Below are 19,139 nucleotides of genomic sequence, written 5' to 3'. Positions count from 1 at the left end.
GAGGGGACAAGCCCCACTTCCGGTCGGTTTGACCTTCTTCCGCTCTGTGCTGCGAGGCCGCGCCGCCTGAGGTAAGGGGACTGGCGGGGAGTCACCCCGTTTCCAGCGTCGCTGAGGCATAAGGCCCACTGGTGGGGGTGGTACCGAGGCCGATCATCTGGCGGTTTTCCTAGCTGCTGCTTCCCACTTTGTATTCGCGAGGTTCTCCCCTGTCCGTAGTGCCTGAGGCCTGCGGTCCCGGGCATTCATTGCATCTTCATGCCCTGATGTAGTGTCTCGACCCGAAACATCGACTTGTTATTCCTCTCCATAGAACATCTGTGACCTGCTGAGTTCCTCCAGCTTTGTGTGTGTGTGTTGCTCTGGATTTCCAGCATCTTGCAGAATCTTTTGTCATTATTATTATGCCCTCACTTTTAATTTTACTACGTTTGCCGGACTATAAAAGGCCACTTTGTAGAGCTCAATGCGTCTTTTTTTTCCTTTAATGAGCTCCATTCTCAAGGAAGGGGAACAAAAACTTAGAGGAGAGATTCAATAGTCTTCAGATGTAGGAGTAACACGCAATCAGCTGGAGGAACTCGGTAGGTCGGCCGGTGTCTGATGGTAGGGGGGAAGAGGAGGGTGGGTGTGAGTTATGGACAGTTAATGCTGGAATCTGGAGCAACACACAAACTACCGGAGGAACTCGGTGGGTTGGGCAGCATCTGCGGGGTCGGGGGGCTGAATCTGGACCAACAAACTGCTGGAGGAACTCATCGGTCAGGGCATTTAGAAGAAGATTTGGGAGGTCATGATGTGGTTGTACAGGTCACTGATGAAGCTGCATGTGGGGTGTTGTGTAAAGTTATAGTCTCCCTGCGATAAGAATGATGTTATAAAACTGGAAAGGGTGCAGAAAAGACTTACAAGGATACTGCCAGGACTTCAATATTCAAGATTTTTTATTGTCATTCTTCAGTGCCAAGTGTAAAAGGAAAACCAAATGAATGTTGCTCTGGATCTGATGCATCTTAAAAAACACAAGTCTAAAAAAAAACACAATAAAATGCAATAAATATAAATGTGTAAGATTAGCTTATATACATAGACTGATTTTATGTACCTAGAGTGATGCTAAGTACAGGAGTGTCTGTACATAAGGTGACTCTGACAGGAAATGATAAAGTAGCGGTGGTTGGGGGACAGAGTTGTGGGGTGAAGTTGGACAGGCTAGAACTTTATATCTTAGAGCAGGAGGTGATCTTACAGAGGTGTATAAAATCATGAGGAATATGCATAGAGTGGATGCAGGGGCTCCCAACATTTTTATACCATGGACTAGTACCATTCAGCAAGAGGTCTGTGGATTCCAGGCTGGGAACTCCCTCTGTAGGGTCATTTTCCCAGAATTAAGGAATCAAGAACTTGAGAGCAACTCTTACTGAAAGAGGGGTACCTGTGTGGGATCTACTGGAGGAAGTGTTTGAAGCAGGCACAATAATGAAATAGTTGGACAGGTGCATGGATTGGAAAGGTTTAGAAGGTTCAAATGCTGGCAAATGGGACAAGCTTGGAGGGGGCATCTTGGTCGGCCTGTACCATGAGATACTGAGGCCCTTGTTTGGAGAAAAAAGGAGGTGCGCAGCAGGTATAGGCAAGTAGGAACAAATCAGGTGCTTATAGAGTACAAGAAATGCAGGAGAACACTTAAGAAAGAAATCAGGAAGGCTAAAAGAATGCATGAAGTTGCTCTAGCAGACAAGCTGAAGGAGAATCCCAAGGGATTCTACAGGTATGTTAAGAACAAAGAGATTGCAAGGGACAACATTGGTCCTCTGGCAGACCAGAGTGGAGCCAAAATAGATGGGGGAGATTTTAACAACACACACAAAATGCTGGTGGAACACAGCAGGCCAGGCAGCATCTATAAGGAGAAGCACTGTCGACGTTTCAGGCCGAAACCCTTCGTCAGGGGGAGATTTTAAATGCATTCTTTGCATCTGTATTTACTTGGGAGAGGGATAGAGTCTACAGAATGGAGGCAAAGCAGCATCATCTTCATGGACCCTGTACATGTTACAGAGGAGGAGGTATTTGCTGCCTTGTGGCAAATCAGTATAAATAAAACCCCAGGGCCTGACAAGGTGTTCCCGTGGACCCTACGGGAGGCAAGTGCAGAAATTGCCAGGGATCTAGCAGAGATATTTAAAACATCCTTAGTGACAGGAGAGGTACCAGAGGATTGGAGGATAGCTAATGTTGTTCCGCTGTTTAAAAAAGGCTCTAAACAGAAACAGGAAATTATGGGCTGGTACGTCTGACATCAGTTGTGGAAAAGTTATTGCAAGGTATTCTAAGGGACCAGATATATAAGTATTTTGATAGACATGGACTGATTAAGGACAGTTAGCATGGCTTCATGCATGGTACGTCATGTCTAAGTTCCCAGGAAAGTGGATGAAGGCAGGCAGTGGAGGTTGCCTATATGGGGTTCAGTTAGGCATTTGATGTGGTCCCACAAGGGAGGCTGGTCAAGAAGGTTCAGTCGCTCGGCATTCGGGGTGAGGTAGTAAATTGGATTAGACATCGGCCTTGTGGGAGAAGCCAGAGAGTGGTGATAGAAGGCTGCCTCTGTGACTGGTGGTGTGCCGCAGGAATCAATGCTGGGTCCTTTGTTGTTTGTCATCTATATTAATGATCTGGATGACAATGTGGTTAACTGGATCAGCAAATTTGCAGATGTCACCAAGATTGGGGGTATAGTGGACTGTGAGGAAGGCGATCATGGCTTGCAGAGGGAGCCGCATCAGCTGGAAAAATGCACTGAAAAGTGGCAGATGGAATTTAACGCAGATGGAAATTAATGCAGACAAGCACAAGGTTTTGCACTTTGGTAGGACCAACCAGGATTGGTCTTACATCAAAAAATGGGAGGTCACGGAGGAGTGTAGTAGAACAGGGATCTGGGAATCCAGGTATGTAATTTGTTGAAAGTGGCCCAGAAGTAGTTAGAGTCGTAAAGAAAGCTTTTGGCATATGGGTCTTCATATATCAATGTATTGAGTACAAAGATGTGATGCTACGTGAAGTTGTATAAGGCGTTGGTGAGGCCTAATTTGGAGTATTGTGTGCAGTTTTGTCACCTACCTTCAAGATTCATTTATTATCAAAGAATGTATAAATGATACAACTTTGAGATTTGCTTGCTCACAGGTAGTCACAAAGCAAGAAAGCTGAAAGAATCCAGTTTTTAAAAAAAAAGAATAAAAATAAAAATAAGACCAACACTTAATGTGCAAGAGAAAGAATAAGAATCACGCAAACAATTGAAGCAAAAAACAGCAGCATTCTGAACCAAAATTGGGTCCTCAGGCCAAACCCCGGAGCAGGCCCAAAGCCTCACTTACCAGTCATCGTATTAGTGGGTACGGACAACAGCAGCCAGGGTAGTCTTAGACTTAGCACCATGGAGATGACCATCGCGGGAATAAGCAAAATCAGCTCTCGTCCCAACCGACATCCTGTCTTTTCAGTCTATGGGTTGGTGTTTAAATTGACATATCAACGGAACAGTGAAAGGCTCCACTCAGGAGAGAGGAGTGAAGATTACGGCAAGCAAGTGAAATTGGCTCTTGCTTCCAATCTGGGCCAGCATTTAAATTGTCTAAGCAATGTATCGTGCCGCACCCTAGAACCTGAGCACTGCTGCTGTGAAAAGCTCTGGACCTCGACCACACCGCTCAACAACTTACTCCGGGCCAAGGTTTCGCTGCCCAGTCCGAAACCTCTCTCAAGCTCTTCTAATCAGCTCGGTGCCCAGAGCGATCCAACCTCGCACCCGGACCAGTGGTATGGGCACTGGATCTCCTTTGCCCTGACTTCTCTCAGTGCCCAGAGCGTTTCAACCTTGCACCCAGGCCAGTGGTATGGGCACTGGATCTCCTTTGCCCCGACTTCTCTCAGCGCCCAGAGCATTTCAACCTCACACCCAGGCCAGTGGTACGGGCACTGGATCTCCTTTGCCCCGACTTCTCTCAGCACCCAGAGCGTTTCAACCTCGCACTCGGGCCAGTTAAATGTGCATTGGAACTTCTCTGCCCAGGTCCCAACTGCTTCTTTTGGCATCCAGAGTGACCCAACGCCACTCCTGGGCCAGTTGTATGGACATCAAACTCCTGCAACACCATCCCAGCTCAACCCCAAACTTGCGTTGCCATTATAAATAGGGTAAATGCAACGGGCTTTTTCCTCGGAGGTTGGGTGGAACTACAACCAAAAGTCATGGGTTAAAGGTGAAAGATGAGAAGTTTAAGGGGAATGTGAAGGGAGGAAACTTCTTGACTCAGAGGATTGTGAGAGTGTGGAACGAGCTTCCAGCACATGCTGCATGCGAGCTTGATTTCAACGCTTAAGAAAAGGTTTGGATAGGTAGGTGAATAGTAAGGATATGGAGGGGTATGGTCTCGGAGCAAGTTGTTGGGAGTAGGCAGTGTAAATGGTTCTTGGCATGGACTAGATGGCCCTGGGTTTGTGCTCGCTGGAATGCAGAAGGATGAGGAGGGATCTCATTGAAACCTTTCGAATGTTGAAAGGCTTAGACAGAGTAGATGTGGAAAGGATGTTTCCTATGGTGGGAGAGTCTAGGACAAGAGGGCACAGCTGCAGGACAGAAGAGCACCCTTTCAAAACAGATGCAGAGAAATTTCTTTGCCAAAGGATGGTGAATCTGTGGAATTTGTTGCCACATGCAGCTGTGGAGGCCAGGTCGTTGTGTGTAATTAAGACAGAGATTGATAGGTTCTTGATTGGACATGGCATCAAAGGTTACAGGGAGAAGGCTGGGAACTGGGGTTGAGGAGGAAAGAAGAAAAGGATCAGCCATGATTGAATGGCAGAGCAGACTGGACGGGTCAAATGGCCTAATTCTGCACCTGGGTCTTAATATTGATTAACTCAGCAGCTATCTAGTTTGATTGCACCTGCTACAAGCTCATTAATATGGTGAATGATGTGATTAAAATGTGTCACCTAATTAAAGTTTACAAGCTAACGCTGGTGGGCCTCTCCTATCTACTTTTTATTGCTGATTATATAGAACTTTACAGGTCAAGGGATGGGCTGGTTCAGCTCGCTGCTCTGTTCTTTTTTTTTAAATTCGGTTTTTTGGGTTTCTTTGTTTTGTGGCTGCCTGTTAGGAAAGGAATCTCAAGCTTATATAATGTATACATACTTTGATAATAAATGTACTTTAGCTGGGGATTTTGGTGCATTATACCACATTGCCCACTTCTCAAAATCATGTCTGATGATGTCAGGCTGCTTGTGGGACAGAACTCCGAGTCCAGACACTCATCCTTAGTTGTTTATAAGGCTCATTATTGGGTCAGTTGGTTCCGAGTGACTTTGCCATGTCTGAATTTGATGACTGGTAATCTAGCCAGTTTTATTCTTTCTCTGAACATAGTGACAACAATACGATTGAGTATCTTTCTGGTGCATTTCAGAGATAATTTAAGAATCAGACCCATGGGCCTCTGAGATGACCAGGTTTACCGAATGTCCTCCATGATTGTGCTTTTACGGCTGTGGTCACCATGTCAAGGATTTGAGATTCATGATGAGCTGTAAAATAACTTCAGATAAATGTTTCCTTGCAGGCAACAAAACATACTTATATATCTGCATATTTTGTTTTTAAAATCTTTCAGGTTTTAGATTAAGATAAAGTTCATCGAATAACCATGGATTTTCAACATCGAGCAGGAGGGAAAACAGGGAGCGGAGGAGTTGCTTCCTCTTCCGAAAGTAATCGAGATCGAAGAGAACGGCTGAGACAGTTAGCATTGGAAACTATTGACATAAATAAGGTTAAACTTTGATTGTTATGATCTGTATATTTGATTGTTTTATTTTTACATGTAGTTCATTATAAATTATGTTCTTATTTTAATTTGTAGGATCCTTATTTTATGAAAAATCACTTGGGTTCTTACGAATGTAAACTTTGTTTAACTCTTCACAACAATGAGGTAAGTTTAAAATATTTTTGATGGTTCTGTTGTAAGCTGAAACTGTCAGGGCTGGAATTTAATCTCGTCTCTAGGTAGTCATTGAGTTAGTACCGATCTTTGCGTTTTTATGTCTGAGTATGCAGAATGTTAAAAATATTTATTATTTAGATATTCTTTATTATTGTTTAGAGAGGTAACAGGCCCTTGTGGCTCAACAAGCCTGCACCGCTGAATTACACCCACATGATCAATTAACCTACTAACCTGTAGGTCCTTGGAATGTGGGAAGAAACTGGAGCACTCAGAGTGAATGTACAAACTCCTTACGGACAGTTTCAGAATTGAACCCAGGGTGTTGGCACATTAATTGTGCTATATGAGTGGGATTGACGGGAATAATAAATCGGCCATGACTGAATGTGGGATCAGATGCATTGGGGTGAATGGCCTAATTCTGCTCCTTTATCTTATGGCTAACTGCTACACTGCCATGTCACTCTGAATATGAAAAGCATAGCAACGAGTTCCAACATTCTCCTACCAATCCCCTCCTGTTTCCTTTTATCCTAAGATGCTTTATTATTGGAATGGAGTCTGTGCCAATAACTTTTAGGCTGGTGCATAAAATAATTTGAATATTTTAGGGGGTCAAGTATTGTAATATTGTTTTCAGTTCCTTGTGGGTGACGTTTTATCGAGTCAGAGCGTGGTAACAGGTCCTTTGGTACACTGAGTCTGGACTATCAAGCATCAAGTTGCACCAATCCTTTTAGCCTATTGAGTCTGTTCCACTATTCCATCATGACTGATTTATTATCCCTCTCAGCCCCATTCTCATGCCTTCTCTCCTAACCTCTTACAACCTGACTAATCATAGACCTATAAATATCTGTTGGGTAGTATAGTGACTGTTTGCATCAGGAACAGTCATTACCCCTCAACCATCAGGCTCTTGAACCAGTGGGGATAACTTCATTCAACTTCACTCACTTTATCACTGAACTGTTCCCACAATCCATGGATTTAATCTCATGTTCTCCATATTTATTGCTTTTTTTTTCTCTTTTGTATTTGCACAGTTTTGTCTTTTACACATTGGTTGTTTGCCTGCCCTGTGGGGTGGGGTCTTTCATTGTTTCTATTACATTTCTTAGTTTACTGAATATGCCCACAAAACGAATCTCAGGGGTATATATGGTGACATATATGCACTTTGATAATAAATTTACTTTGAACTTTGAACTGTCAACCTCTGCTTTAAATATGCCCAATGACTTCACCTTCAGAGCCATCTGTGGCAATGAATTCAATAGATTCACCACCCTCCAGCTACAGAAATTGCTCTTCATTTCTGTTTTAAAGGGACAACCTTTTATTCTAAGACTGTGCCCTCTGGTCCCAGACTCTTCCTCAATGGAGAAGATCCTCTCCACGTCGACTCACGTTTTATTTTTCTTAGAGTCAGCTCTTCCTGGATTCTACTACTACCCTTTGTACTAGTAGCACTTTGCATTTACAAAATACTATTACTTTGGGATTTTGGAGCAGCAAGATGAAAACAGCTGGGGGGGAGGGTGCAAATGTCAGACAGCATCAGGTAGCATCATTGAACCCAGGTACTGTAGATGTGAGGTGCCACCTTTACTGGCAGGACCCCGATTTGCTTCAAATAATGGTTGGTACAACACAGCACTAAATTCGTGTTGTTCTAGATTTTAGAAATAACATGTTAACTGGATAAACGAACCCTGTCAGTTGTTTTATTTGAAAGTTAACAATATGAACAGAGTTAATGAGATGGTTACTTCAGGGTTTAGTGTTTATAATTTGTGAGGTATAGAAACCATTAGCATTAATAATATTTTATCATCACATATATCCCTTTTGAAAATTTTGAAACATTTTTTGGAGAGCTGATATATTTGATTTTAGTCGCGATTAAGTTAATGCAAATATACAGTAAAAATTGACAATACTGGAAATACTTAGGCCAAATAGCATCTGTGGAGAGAAAAATTGTTTGGTTCAGACTGTCGACCTTTCTTTGGAAGTTTTAAGCATCAGAGGAAAGGAGGAGAAGAGAGAATAAAACAGGATGAAAGGAAAGAAAGATTAAACAAGCAAAGGACACTAGTGCAGATGAAAGAGCTTGGTGAACAGGAACAGATGTCTGGAGGAGATGTAAATGCAAAATTATCTGAAATTGCCAAAGGAATGTGGAGCGAATGCTAGAAATTGGCAATAAAAATACCAGAAATGCTGGTTTATCTCTTAATTGTTGAGCTCAGCCTCAGGCCTGAAAGGCTGTACTCTGTCTTGTTGAGAGACAGGATGCTGTTTGCATTAAATTTTGTTGGAACACCAGAAGGAGGCTGAAGGCAGGTTGGGAGTGAGTTGAAAATTAAAATGGCAAATCAGTCAAGGCTCATGGTCACACTTGTGGACCGAATGCAGCTATTCAATAAAATGCATCTTGTCTCTCTTCAATTTTTCCAGTACAGTATAGAAACTGGATCATGAGCAGCAAATACAGTGTACTAAACTAAAATTAGTACAAATAAATTACTGCTTCATGTTTAAGGATTGTTTGGGGCCTTGAGAGTTGGTAAAAGGTCTTGTATCCTGCAATTGCACACTAAGATATGATGGGAAAGGGAATTCCTAGAGGGAAGGCTGACATGAAGAGATAAAAAGAACAATTGGGGGACAATCTAGAGTTCCTGGTGCAGCCATCTCTGTATCAGTGAGACGTGAAGTAGATTGGAGGGCTGCTGTATTGAGCACCTCTGCTCCATTCACAATAGATTTCACGGGGGCCAACTATTTTAAATTCCAGCAGCACACACAAAATGCTGGTGGAACATTTTGTGTGTGTTGCTTGAATTTCCAGCATCTGCAGATTTCCTCGTGTTTGCATTTTAAATTCCACTTCCCATTCCCATTCTGACACGTTGGCATGTAGCCTCCTCTACTGTAATGATGAGGTCACTTGAAGGTTGAAGGAGTAATACCTCATATTCTGACTGGGTAGCTTCTAACTTGACAGCATGAACATTGATTTCTCTAACTTCCAGAAATGTTTCCTCTCTACCCCTTGTCTTTTTCCATTCCTCATCCATCTCCCCTCTTGTTTCTTCTCACCTGCCTATCTTTTATTGATGTCCCTCCTCCTTTCTCCCATGGTCCACTTTTCTTTCAGATTCCTCTTTTTTTTAGCCCTTCATCTTTTCAACCTAACACTTCTGAGCTTCTCACTTCATCCCTCTTCTCCACTCCTCCCCCCAACCACTTGGCTTCACCTTCCAGCTTGTATCCCCCCTCCTCCCTCCAAATCCTTATTCTGGCTTTTTTCCCTTCCTTTCCAGTCCTGATAAATGGTCTCAGCTTGAAACACTGACTCTTTATTCATCTTCACTGATGCTGAAGAATTTACTTATGAAGCGGGGTGAAGGTATATCTGCTGGTTTTATCAATTGGCCATGTAACAAATTGCAGAATCCCATCCATTGAAAAGTGAAAGCATATGGGGATTTGTTTCCTTGTTCTGTGAATTTGGGAATGGGGGCGGGGCGGGGGGAACAGAGGTCCAAATGGAAGTGTGGAAATAAAATGGAGTTAAGTGTAGAGGCAGAAAAGTAATTAAAACATTTTTGCAACAAACGTGTCTGCATAATTGGATTCCCTGGTATAATTGATTTAATTTTTTTCTTTAGGGGAGTTACTTGGCACACACACAAGGGAAAAAGCACCAGACTAATCTGTAAGTGTGTAAATATATTGGATGTGAAATCAATCTGAGCTTGTATATTTGATGTTTTAAAAGAAAACATGCTTTTTCTTTTTGAAATAAATATAATTACAAGTGCATCTCAGTCCAGTTATGAAATGCGATTTCTACTGCACTTGTGTATTGCCTTCAAGCTGAATACAGGGTCTTTGAATGTACATTTTGCAGAGGGTGGGTGAGGAAAGACTGGTTTTCTTTTCAAATCGTTTCCAGAGAAATATTTTGACAGATATAAATGAGTTATGTATCATAACTAAAGCATATAATAAAGGTGCCAGCATTAGATCCATGAGGGTAAGGGCAGCTTGCGGCCTCATGCTCCGGTGAGATAGGGACATGTCTGTCCCAGCATGTGAAGTCAGCTCTGGCAGACTGGGCGATTGAGATCGACAGTGAAATCCAATGGCCAGAAAGGTGGTTCTGCATTGCTTTGTGGAAAGTGAAAGGTATGATGAGGCACAGAAGTGGTCATGGTCATCCACTGCTACCAAGGAAGACCGCTGTTGTGATGGTTATTTGTACCAATGGACTGGACTTCTGAGAGTGGAACTGCCCCAGTGCGATGCCTTTTCCACTTTAAAAACTCCCTTGCACAGATTCCTGTCATCTTCAGATATGAGAGATATCCATCATAAATAAAGCATATAATGAAAGTGTCACATTAGATCATGAGAGTTGAAGTTATGTATGAAAAATGCATTTTCCCCTGGTTTTTATCTTTAATTCTTAGAGTACCAATGCTGCAGCTGTGGTAAATACAAAACAATAGCAAGAATAAAGTTTTAGGTTCATAGAAATTAATTTTATCTGTAAGCAAATACAGCATATGTTTCATTTTCTTTAGTTACTATTATAGTAGTTTATTTAACTTGTTTGAAGTGCCGTATTGTCCCATCTTTTATTCTCTCCCCCCTTGAAACAGCAATTCCTTTAATAATGACACTAACATCAAAGCTTTCCATATGAGGAATCTGTATCCTTGGATACGAATGCCTTGTATTCTGTTACCGCTCATTTCTGTTTTTGCATTACGGGGCCGCTTCATGCACTGGAGATACAACAGAGACTTTAACAGTATCACGTCTGCTTGGCACTTTCCCCAGCCATGATTCCCCTCTCCCTGCACCCTCCCACTCTCAGTCGAGAATAGAAACCCATATCAGAAACCGGTTGATCATCACTCGTATATATACCTAAGAGTTTTGTACAATAATGTATGTGCCAACCTTCTGAGCCCCTCCTTATAAAAACTTAGCTGTTATATTGCAATATTGCACAATTCTGGTCAACAATTAACAAATACTAAAATAAATGACTGTAATAATGCTACTTTAACTAGATTTCCCAGATCAGCAGTCAATGGAAAGTGGAATATTGACCAATCGAGCATATACAAGCTGTATGCAACAGAAAAATCATTGAATGTTAGTACACTACAGCACAAAAACAGGCCCTCTGGCTCATCTAGTCCTTACTGAACTATTAACCTGCTTAATCCCATTGACCAAGTCCCTTCATACTCCACATCCATTTGCACAGACAGCTTGTTCCATATTCTCACCACCCTCTTGAGTGAAGAAATTCCCCCTCAGATTGCCCTCAAACATTAATCCATGACTTAGTCTCATCCAGCTCAAGTGGAAAAATCCTGCTTGCATGTACCCTGTCTGTACCTTTCATAATTATGAAATCTCCCTGTAATCCAAGTTCAAAAGGTTGCTGTTGTTCCTTTCCATGCCTTGAGCAGCATTTTTGCCATTTCTTTAGCATTTGTCTTGTTCCTCTATGAGGCTGAGTTGCTATCTCAACACTCAACCCAGCACAGATAGAAAGTTTGCAAGGAGCTGGCAGGAATTGAACCTGGGACCATTCACCTTGAAGTCCATTGCTGATGCCACCACACCATTGGCTGGCTACATTCAAAAGGTGATGCCTCAAAAACAACGAGTCTATCATTAAGGACTCCCACTAGCTAGGGACATGTCCTCTTCTCGCTACCACCCTCAGAGAGGAGGTATAGTAATGTGCAAAAGTCTTAGGCACATATATAGCTAGGATAAACGTTCATGATCATCACAGGCTCAATGCAGAAATGAGATAATATACTACATCAGGGGTGGCCAACCCTTTACATTCCATGCATCAATTTTTTCATGCATGAGTTCAGATGTGCCATACAACTCTTGTACCCCCATTCAGTACTTGTAAAAATATGTTAATATAGACATATTTGCATCCTTACATGATATATTGATTTAATATAAAACAAGATAAACATTACTTACCTTAATGAGACTTCTAACAAATACATTTTGTCTTCTTTTGATTTCTTCCTTTTTCTTAATCACATATTCTTTCCATAACTCGGACCCAAGCACTAGCTTCAGTTTTCCTTCTATTTCAGTATGATGTTGTGTTTTATAGTGTCTATTAAGATCATGTCTTCTATTATGTGAGAAAGTGTTTTCACAAACAATGCAGAACAGTTTTCCTAACGGACCCGCTATAAATAAGAACTCATTTTCCTACTGTTCATTGAATTCACGCTTACTATCACTTTCTGCTTTTCTTTTGCTCATTTTCTTTTGCACTGTGATGGGTAACTGAATGTAAAAACAAGGCTTAGTTTTTGAAAAAGTACAAAACTTCAGCTGTTCACGAAGGAGGAACAAAGCACAACTCCGTAGTGCACGAGTGTCAGTTGTAAACTGGCAAAAACGTGTGATGCAACGGCATTCCTGTTATAAATTTTTTTTCTACAAATTGGTTTTTGGTTAATACTTTTTGCATGAGTAGGCTTACTTTCTTATTACCACTGGGGTGCAACGCACACTGCTGATCATCCAATGCGCCACTTTTCACACATGCGCCGTAGGTTGGCCATCCCTGTACTACATGCTTTTGCAACTGCTGGGTGGGTGTACATTGCCTTGAGAATTGCTTTTTGCCAGCTAAGAGGATGAAATTTGTAAAGGTATGGCAATTCCCTGCCAAGTGATCTGTTCAATGGTTTGAATACAGGGCCCGGCGAGCAGCAAAAGAGGCAAAGGAATCACCAGCACAGCCTGCCCCTGAGAAGGTTAAAGTGGAGGTGAAGAAATTTGTGAAAATTGGTCGGCCTGGTTATAAAGGTATATGTGACATTATGGGCCATTTTGGCAATTGCTTTTTTTTAAAAAAACAAAAATTCGTAAATTGGGACATAGAAAACATGATTTCAAATTACTAATATTTAATAACTTTAATACACCACAGGATTAGGCCCTTCAGTTCACAATGTTGTGCTGATCTTCTGTATCTACCTGCACCCAGTCTAAACCCTTCCAGACATCCTTCCAGAACGGGCCCTTTTGATGCAGAGTTGTTCCGAACCAAATTAGTGATCAAATACCCAAATGAACCAATCCCTTCTGCTTAAATAATTTCCATATCCTTCATTCCTGCGCCTATCCGAGAACCTCTTTACTGCTTCTATTGTATTTGCCTTCTCCACCACCACCCCAGCAGTGCTTTCCGCGCACCCACAAATCTGAAAAATGATTTGTCTCACACATCTCCTTTGATTGTAATCCTTCTCACCTTAAATGTATGTCCTCTGGTGTCAGACATTTTAACCCTGGGAAAAAGATAGTGTCTACCTACTCTAGATACGCCTTTCAATCTTAGGAATCTCTCAGATCTCCCCTCAGCCTTTGGTGCTCCAGAGAAAACAACCCAAATTTGTCTGACTTCTCCTTATAACACATGCTGTCTAGTCCTGGTGAATTCTTGTAAAACTCTTCTACATTCTCTCCAAAGCCTTGACGTTCTTCTTATAATGGGGCAGCCAGAACTGCATACAATATTCTAGATGTGGAATAACTGAAATTTTATAAAGCTTCAACATAGCTTCCTGACTTTTGAACTTAGTTTCTTGACCGCAGAGGCTGCAGGGAGAGATTTTATTATAAATTGCCATTTTTACCAAATCATAGCAATCAGTCAGAGGTGTAGAGGATGAAAGCTGCAGAGATCGAGTGGATAGCCAGAGATGTTTCCCCAGGGTATAAATAGCTAATACAAAAAGATATAATTTAAGGTGATTGGAGGAAAGTATAAGGGGGGTAGTCAGAAGTAAGTTTTTATTTAAAATACAGTGGTAGGTGTGTGGAACATGCTGCCATGGGTATTGGGTAGAAGCAGAGGCATTAGTGTACATTTAAGACTTACATTGACACATGGATGAAAGTCAAATAGTGGGCTTTTGGGAGGGAAGCATTAGATTGATTTTTAAGTAGGTTAAAAGGTCAGTACTACATTGTGGCCTGAAGGGCTAGTAGTGTGCTGTATTGTTCTGTAATCTCTGTCAGCAAATTCCATTAGACCTCTTCAGTTTATGAATATTGTGGAATTGATTAACAATCACGTGACTTTTTTTAAAGTTCGTATTAACATTTGCAAAGTAAATTGCTGCACCATCTATTCTAGCATGTGGAGGGTAGTCAGCACTACTCTGCTTTAGCTGCAGGTGTTAACCCAGTTTAAGTATATCAAGATTTACCATTTGTTTTATAGTGACCAAACAGAGGGATGCAGAAATGGGACAGCAAAGTCTCCTATTTCAGGTAAAATCCTTTTGTGCTGTCTTTGCATTGAAGAGTAAATTCCATTCTTTTATTCAGTAAGCTATCTATTCATTTTGAAGAGGATTCACTGCTGGATGTAATGTGAATCTGCCTGACTTCTATTATCTAGTATATCTGTCCACTTCTCATGCACTAGCCATGTGTTTTAGCTTAGCAGGCTATTATACCCATTCCAAATCCTGGTCACTGGGTGTCAGGATAGTCAGTGGGTACTTTCACTCAGTGACTACTTTATTAGATACCTCCTGTACCAAATAAAATAGCCACTGAGTGTATGCTTGTGGTGTGTTGTTGCTGTAGCCCATCCAGTTCAAAGTTCAGTGTGTTGTACACTCAGATGCTCTTCCGCACACCATTGTGGTATGTTACGAAAACCCCGTAACCAGGTAACTTACCAGCAAAGATAGATGGATCAGCTGAGTCGGATGCTACTATTTTCAAACGTTTTATTCAACAAGGGCACAAACGTATGGTTAATACAAAACATTCAGATCATACACGTCGTCAAAACTCAATCTAAAACACCGGTGTAACCATAATCAATCAGAAATAAGCTCTACAGTTGTCTAGGGGGTAATACTGAGTCCAACGGAAGTATAAAGAGTCACTCAGAAGTTTGTAGGCTTTTTCCTTTCTGGGAACCCACTGGGGTTTTTACGTTGTAGAGAGAAAGAGATGATGTAGAAAAGATGCACACTTGCCCGTCGTCTTGGCAGAGCAAATCCTTGGAATCAGGGGAGCAGACTTCCCCGTTGTTATTTAAAAGCAGACTTTCGTTGGTTTTAGCCACAGATTCAAATTCGGAATCTAACGCACGTGGCTTCCTTCAAAATGGCGTCCCGCTCCCACGGGAATCGATCTCGTGTCTACTGGGTGCGTCTACTGGGTGCGTCTGAGGGTCCTCCCCTCAGACCCACCTTTATACTTCTTCACGGGATCGCAGGTGTCAATCAAGTTGCAGGTAATGCGATCTCTCTCTCAACCAGCCCACTTTGCCCGAGGGCTTTTCACGTGGTCTCCATGAGACAATAGTCAAAGTCACCTTTATTCTGCTTCTTGGGAGAACGTGGTCTTCCGCACGTCTCTCTCTCTTGGGTCAGTTGACCCCCCTTAACTAGAGTTCTTGCGATTTTCACAAAGGAGGGGGCCAACGGCATAACACCTCCCCCCATAATGGGTTTTTAACCAGCGGTTAAAAACAGGTTGACACAGGATTTTTTTTTTGAATCTACATACTACACAAGCTTTTCTCTTCACAGAGTACTACTGTTATACATTCAAGTCAGTATCTAAACAGGTAACAAGTACAGTGCCCCTTTTCTTTAATACCTTAACCTCATGTGCCATACTAACGCCTGGTAGCATCAAACTTCAGCTCAATAACCACCTTATTTATTTGCTTTCTTCAGCAACATAACTAAGGAGGTGTGATCTTAGCTTACATACATCTACAAAGGTTCATGCAAAAGACAAATTTTTATGTTACTTTCAAACTTAACAGTCAAGCTTCCATGGGTGTTGTCTTTATTATTCACATACTTTGTCAAAATCCCTTAAAACCGGCTTCTGCTATTTTAAAAATTGCGTCCCCATTAACCCTCGCCTCTTTTCCGGTTAATTCCCTCGTGGCGATCTTGGGCACCCTGGCGAAATAGGCTTTCGCCCGCTCCTTTCATAGGAGTTATTTTATCAGCGTGTTCCAAACTTAGACCACCCAATTCCTTAATTTTAGGCAATTTGTCGTTTTTCTCTTCAGGACCCGTCATGCTATTAGTTTCCAATTTAAGATCCGCAAGCGATCCCGCTTTGTTCAGACAGCATTTCAAATTCTGCCTTTTCACACCACACTCTGGAATAACAATAGCGTGTGGGGCCCATTTACCTTCCAACTCAACCTGTAATTGATTCACAGGCTTTGTGGTACCAAGCCATTGTCTCTGTAGCCTGGTTGCTGCTTCTGGTGTCAATCCAGCCTTTAAATTTTCTTCATTCAATTTGGGAACTACACATTCCCCTTTTCCTTGAGCTCCGTGACTAGGTTCAGCATCACGTGCATCCCCATCTTGGACACACTCAAACGGGACATTGGCCTCTTCCAGGCTTTCAACACCCGTATCTTTTTCAAATTCTAACGTCCCCCCCTCCTTCCAGTTACTCTCCAGGCAGCCCCCTGTTGGGGAAGGCGCAACCCTGCGAGCTGAAACAACCTCCTCGGCCATGTCAGCTGACTTCTCCACAGCAAGGATACCCTTCTCCTCTAAGACTGCCCTCATTTCACTCTCGGGACCATCGAGAACATCTTTAGAACTCTCAACTTCTCCAAACAATTCTGCCAAACCAGACAGATCAAAAACGTCCAACTCTGGACGTTTTAACAGCTTTATCTGTTTCTCATCTTTATTTCCTACCTCTAGGACCTTTCTCTTCACTAAGGGGGGGGCTATCTCCTCGCCCTTACCCCCTTTTACTTTACTACCTTCTGTTTTACCACCCTCTGAACCCTCGTGGTGTAGGGTCGGTAAAAACGTCTGGGCCAATTTCAAACTGCGCGCTGTCCCAGCCGCCGCTCTCGACAGGCTGCGAGTGTCCGCGCATGCGCGATAGCTCGGGGACTCCATGGGCGGGGCCTCAACTATCAGGGCGGTTCCGATCTTCCCACCCGCGAGGTCATTACCCAACAGGAGGTCCACGCCCTCCCCCGGTAACTCCCTGATACGCCCATAGTTCTCGGCCACCTTTTCAGCTGTGCACCAACGGTCCAAGAGCACACCCTTCTCATGGGCTAGCTCGGTATACGTTTGATTCCACCCTCTTCTTAAATTTCAGAACCTTTGTCTATACGCCTCAGGTACTAACTCGTAACCTCGGAGAATGGCCTCCTTTACTTGAGCATAATTTCCGTCCCTTTCTGGGGGCATCGCGGTATATACCCGCTGTGCTTTTCCTCGTAACACACTTTGTAACAACGCCACCCACTGCTCTCTGGGCCACTGCTGATTCCCTGCCACTTTTTCAAAAAGCAAGAAATAACTATCAACATCCGTCTCCTCGAACGGGGGGACCAACCTCAACGCCCGACTAATATCAAACCCCTCCTGTCTCTCTTCCCCTTGAGTTCTTCGCTCTTGCTTTCGCCTGTCCAGCTCCAATTCATGGCTCCTTTGTTTCTCTTCTGCTTCTATTTCTAGCTGCTTTAGCTGGAGCTCACGATCTTGTTCTATCTCTAATTCCTTTAGTTTGAACACATGCTCTCTTTCCACAGCCCTTTCCTTCGCGGCTCTCTCGGCTTCTTTTTCCCTCTCAGCTCTCTCTCTCTGCAGCCTTCTCAGCTGCTTCTACTTCTAGCTGCTTTACTTTAAACTCATGTTCCAGCCTTGCTTTCTCCAACTCTGCCTGATCTGTCCCACTCGCTAATCTCCTTTCGGGAATATTTTCCAAATCCTCAGCTGCAAACACCTTCTTCCCAACGTAATGCTGTTGTATGACCCTTCGCACTTCCTGCTTTTTCATTGCTGGCTTCACCGCTGTGAGGTCTAATGCCTGCGCCAAATTTACCAAGTCTGATTTTGTAGCCTTCCTTAGCGCCTCTACCGTCGGGTTTCTCCTAAATTCCTCCACATCCATCTTTGCTGGTTTCCCGTCTGGCTACCTGCGTAACCAGATTTAAGTTTGGACTTACAGCCCGATTCACTGACCCTCCCGTTTGGTTTCAGATCCGGGACGAGCACCCCACTTGTTACGAAAACCCCGTAACCAGGTAACTTACCAGCAAAGATAGATGGATCAGCTGAGTCGGATGCTACTATTTTCAAACATTTTATTCAACAAGGGCACAAACGTATGGTTAATACAAAACATTCAGATCATACACGTCGTCAAAACTCAATCTAAAACACCGGTGTAACCATAATCAATCAGAAATAAGCTCTACAGTTGTCTAGGGGGTAATACTGAGTCCAACGGAAGTATAAAGAGTCACTCAGAAGTTTGTAGGCTTTTTCCTTTCTGGGAACCCGCTGGGGTTTTTACGTTGTAGAGAGAAAGAGATGATGTAGAAAAGATGCACACTTGCCCGTCGTCTTGGCAGAGCAAATCCTTGGAATCAGGGGAGCAGACTTCCCCGTTGTTATTTAAAAGCAGTCTTTCGTTGGTTTTAGCCACAGATTCAAATTCGGAATCTAACGCACGTGGCTTCCTTCAAAATGGCGTCCCGCTCCCACGGGAATCGATCTCGTGTCTACTGGGTGCGTCTACTGGGTGCGTCTGAGGGTCCTCCCCTCAGACCCACCTTTATACTTCTTCACGGGATCGCAGGTGTCAATCAAGTTGCAGGTAATGCGATCTCTCTCTCAACCAGCCCACTTTGCCCGAGGGCTTTTCACGTGGTCTCCATGAGACAATAGTCAAAGTCACCTTTATTCTGCTTCTTGGGAGAACGTGGTCTTCCGCACGTCTCTCTCTCTTGGGTCAGTTGACCCCCCTTAACTAGAGTTCTTGCGATTTTCACAAAGGAGGGGGCCAACGGCATAACAGGTAACACATGGTTATTTGAATTACTGTCATCTTTCTGTCAGCCTGAACCATTCTAACCATTTTCCTCATTAACAGGGCATTTTCACCCACACAACTCCTGCTCACTGAGTTTTTTTTTGTCATACCATTCTCTGTAAACTCTAGAGACCGTTGTACATGAAAATCCCTGAAGATCAACAGTTTCTGAGATACTCAAACCAC

General features: G+C 42.9%; 1 protein-coding gene across 2 annotated transcripts in view; it reads left to right on the top strand.

Annotated features, from left to right (window-relative positions):
• Nucleotides 1-5: 5 nt before the first annotated feature.
• The window catches only part of sf3a2 (splicing factor 3a, subunit 2), a 32,274-nt gene continuing 13,140 nt past the window's right edge, over nucleotides 6-19,139 (top strand). Inside the window, exons 1-7 of one of the 2 annotated variants that reach the window (XM_073068204.1) lie at nucleotides 36-71; nucleotides 493-584; nucleotides 5,691-5,849; nucleotides 5,940-6,011; nucleotides 9,707-9,753; nucleotides 12,802-12,911; nucleotides 14,335-14,384. In XM_073068204.1, coding sequence (XP_072924305.1) covers nucleotides 5,724-5,849; nucleotides 5,940-6,011; nucleotides 9,707-9,753; nucleotides 12,802-12,911; nucleotides 14,335-14,384 — 405 coding nt within the window. In that variant the 5' untranslated portion in view covers nucleotides 36-71; nucleotides 493-584; nucleotides 5,691-5,723. Of the gene's footprint in view, nucleotides 72-492; nucleotides 585-5,690; nucleotides 5,850-5,939; nucleotides 6,012-9,706; nucleotides 9,754-12,801; nucleotides 12,912-14,334; nucleotides 14,385-19,139 lie in introns of both variants that reach the window. The other variant, XM_073068203.1, reaches the window with a different exon arrangement.

The sequence above is a fragment of the Hemitrygon akajei genome, chromosome 16 (assembly GCF_048418815.1).
Source record: "Hemitrygon akajei chromosome 16, sHemAka1.3, whole genome shotgun sequence".
Classification (NCBI taxonomy): domain Eukaryota; kingdom Metazoa; phylum Chordata; class Chondrichthyes; order Myliobatiformes; family Dasyatidae; genus Hemitrygon; species Hemitrygon akajei.
The sequence above is the reverse complement of the archived record's forward strand: the minus strand, read 5'-3'. Positions and strand labels throughout refer to the sequence as shown.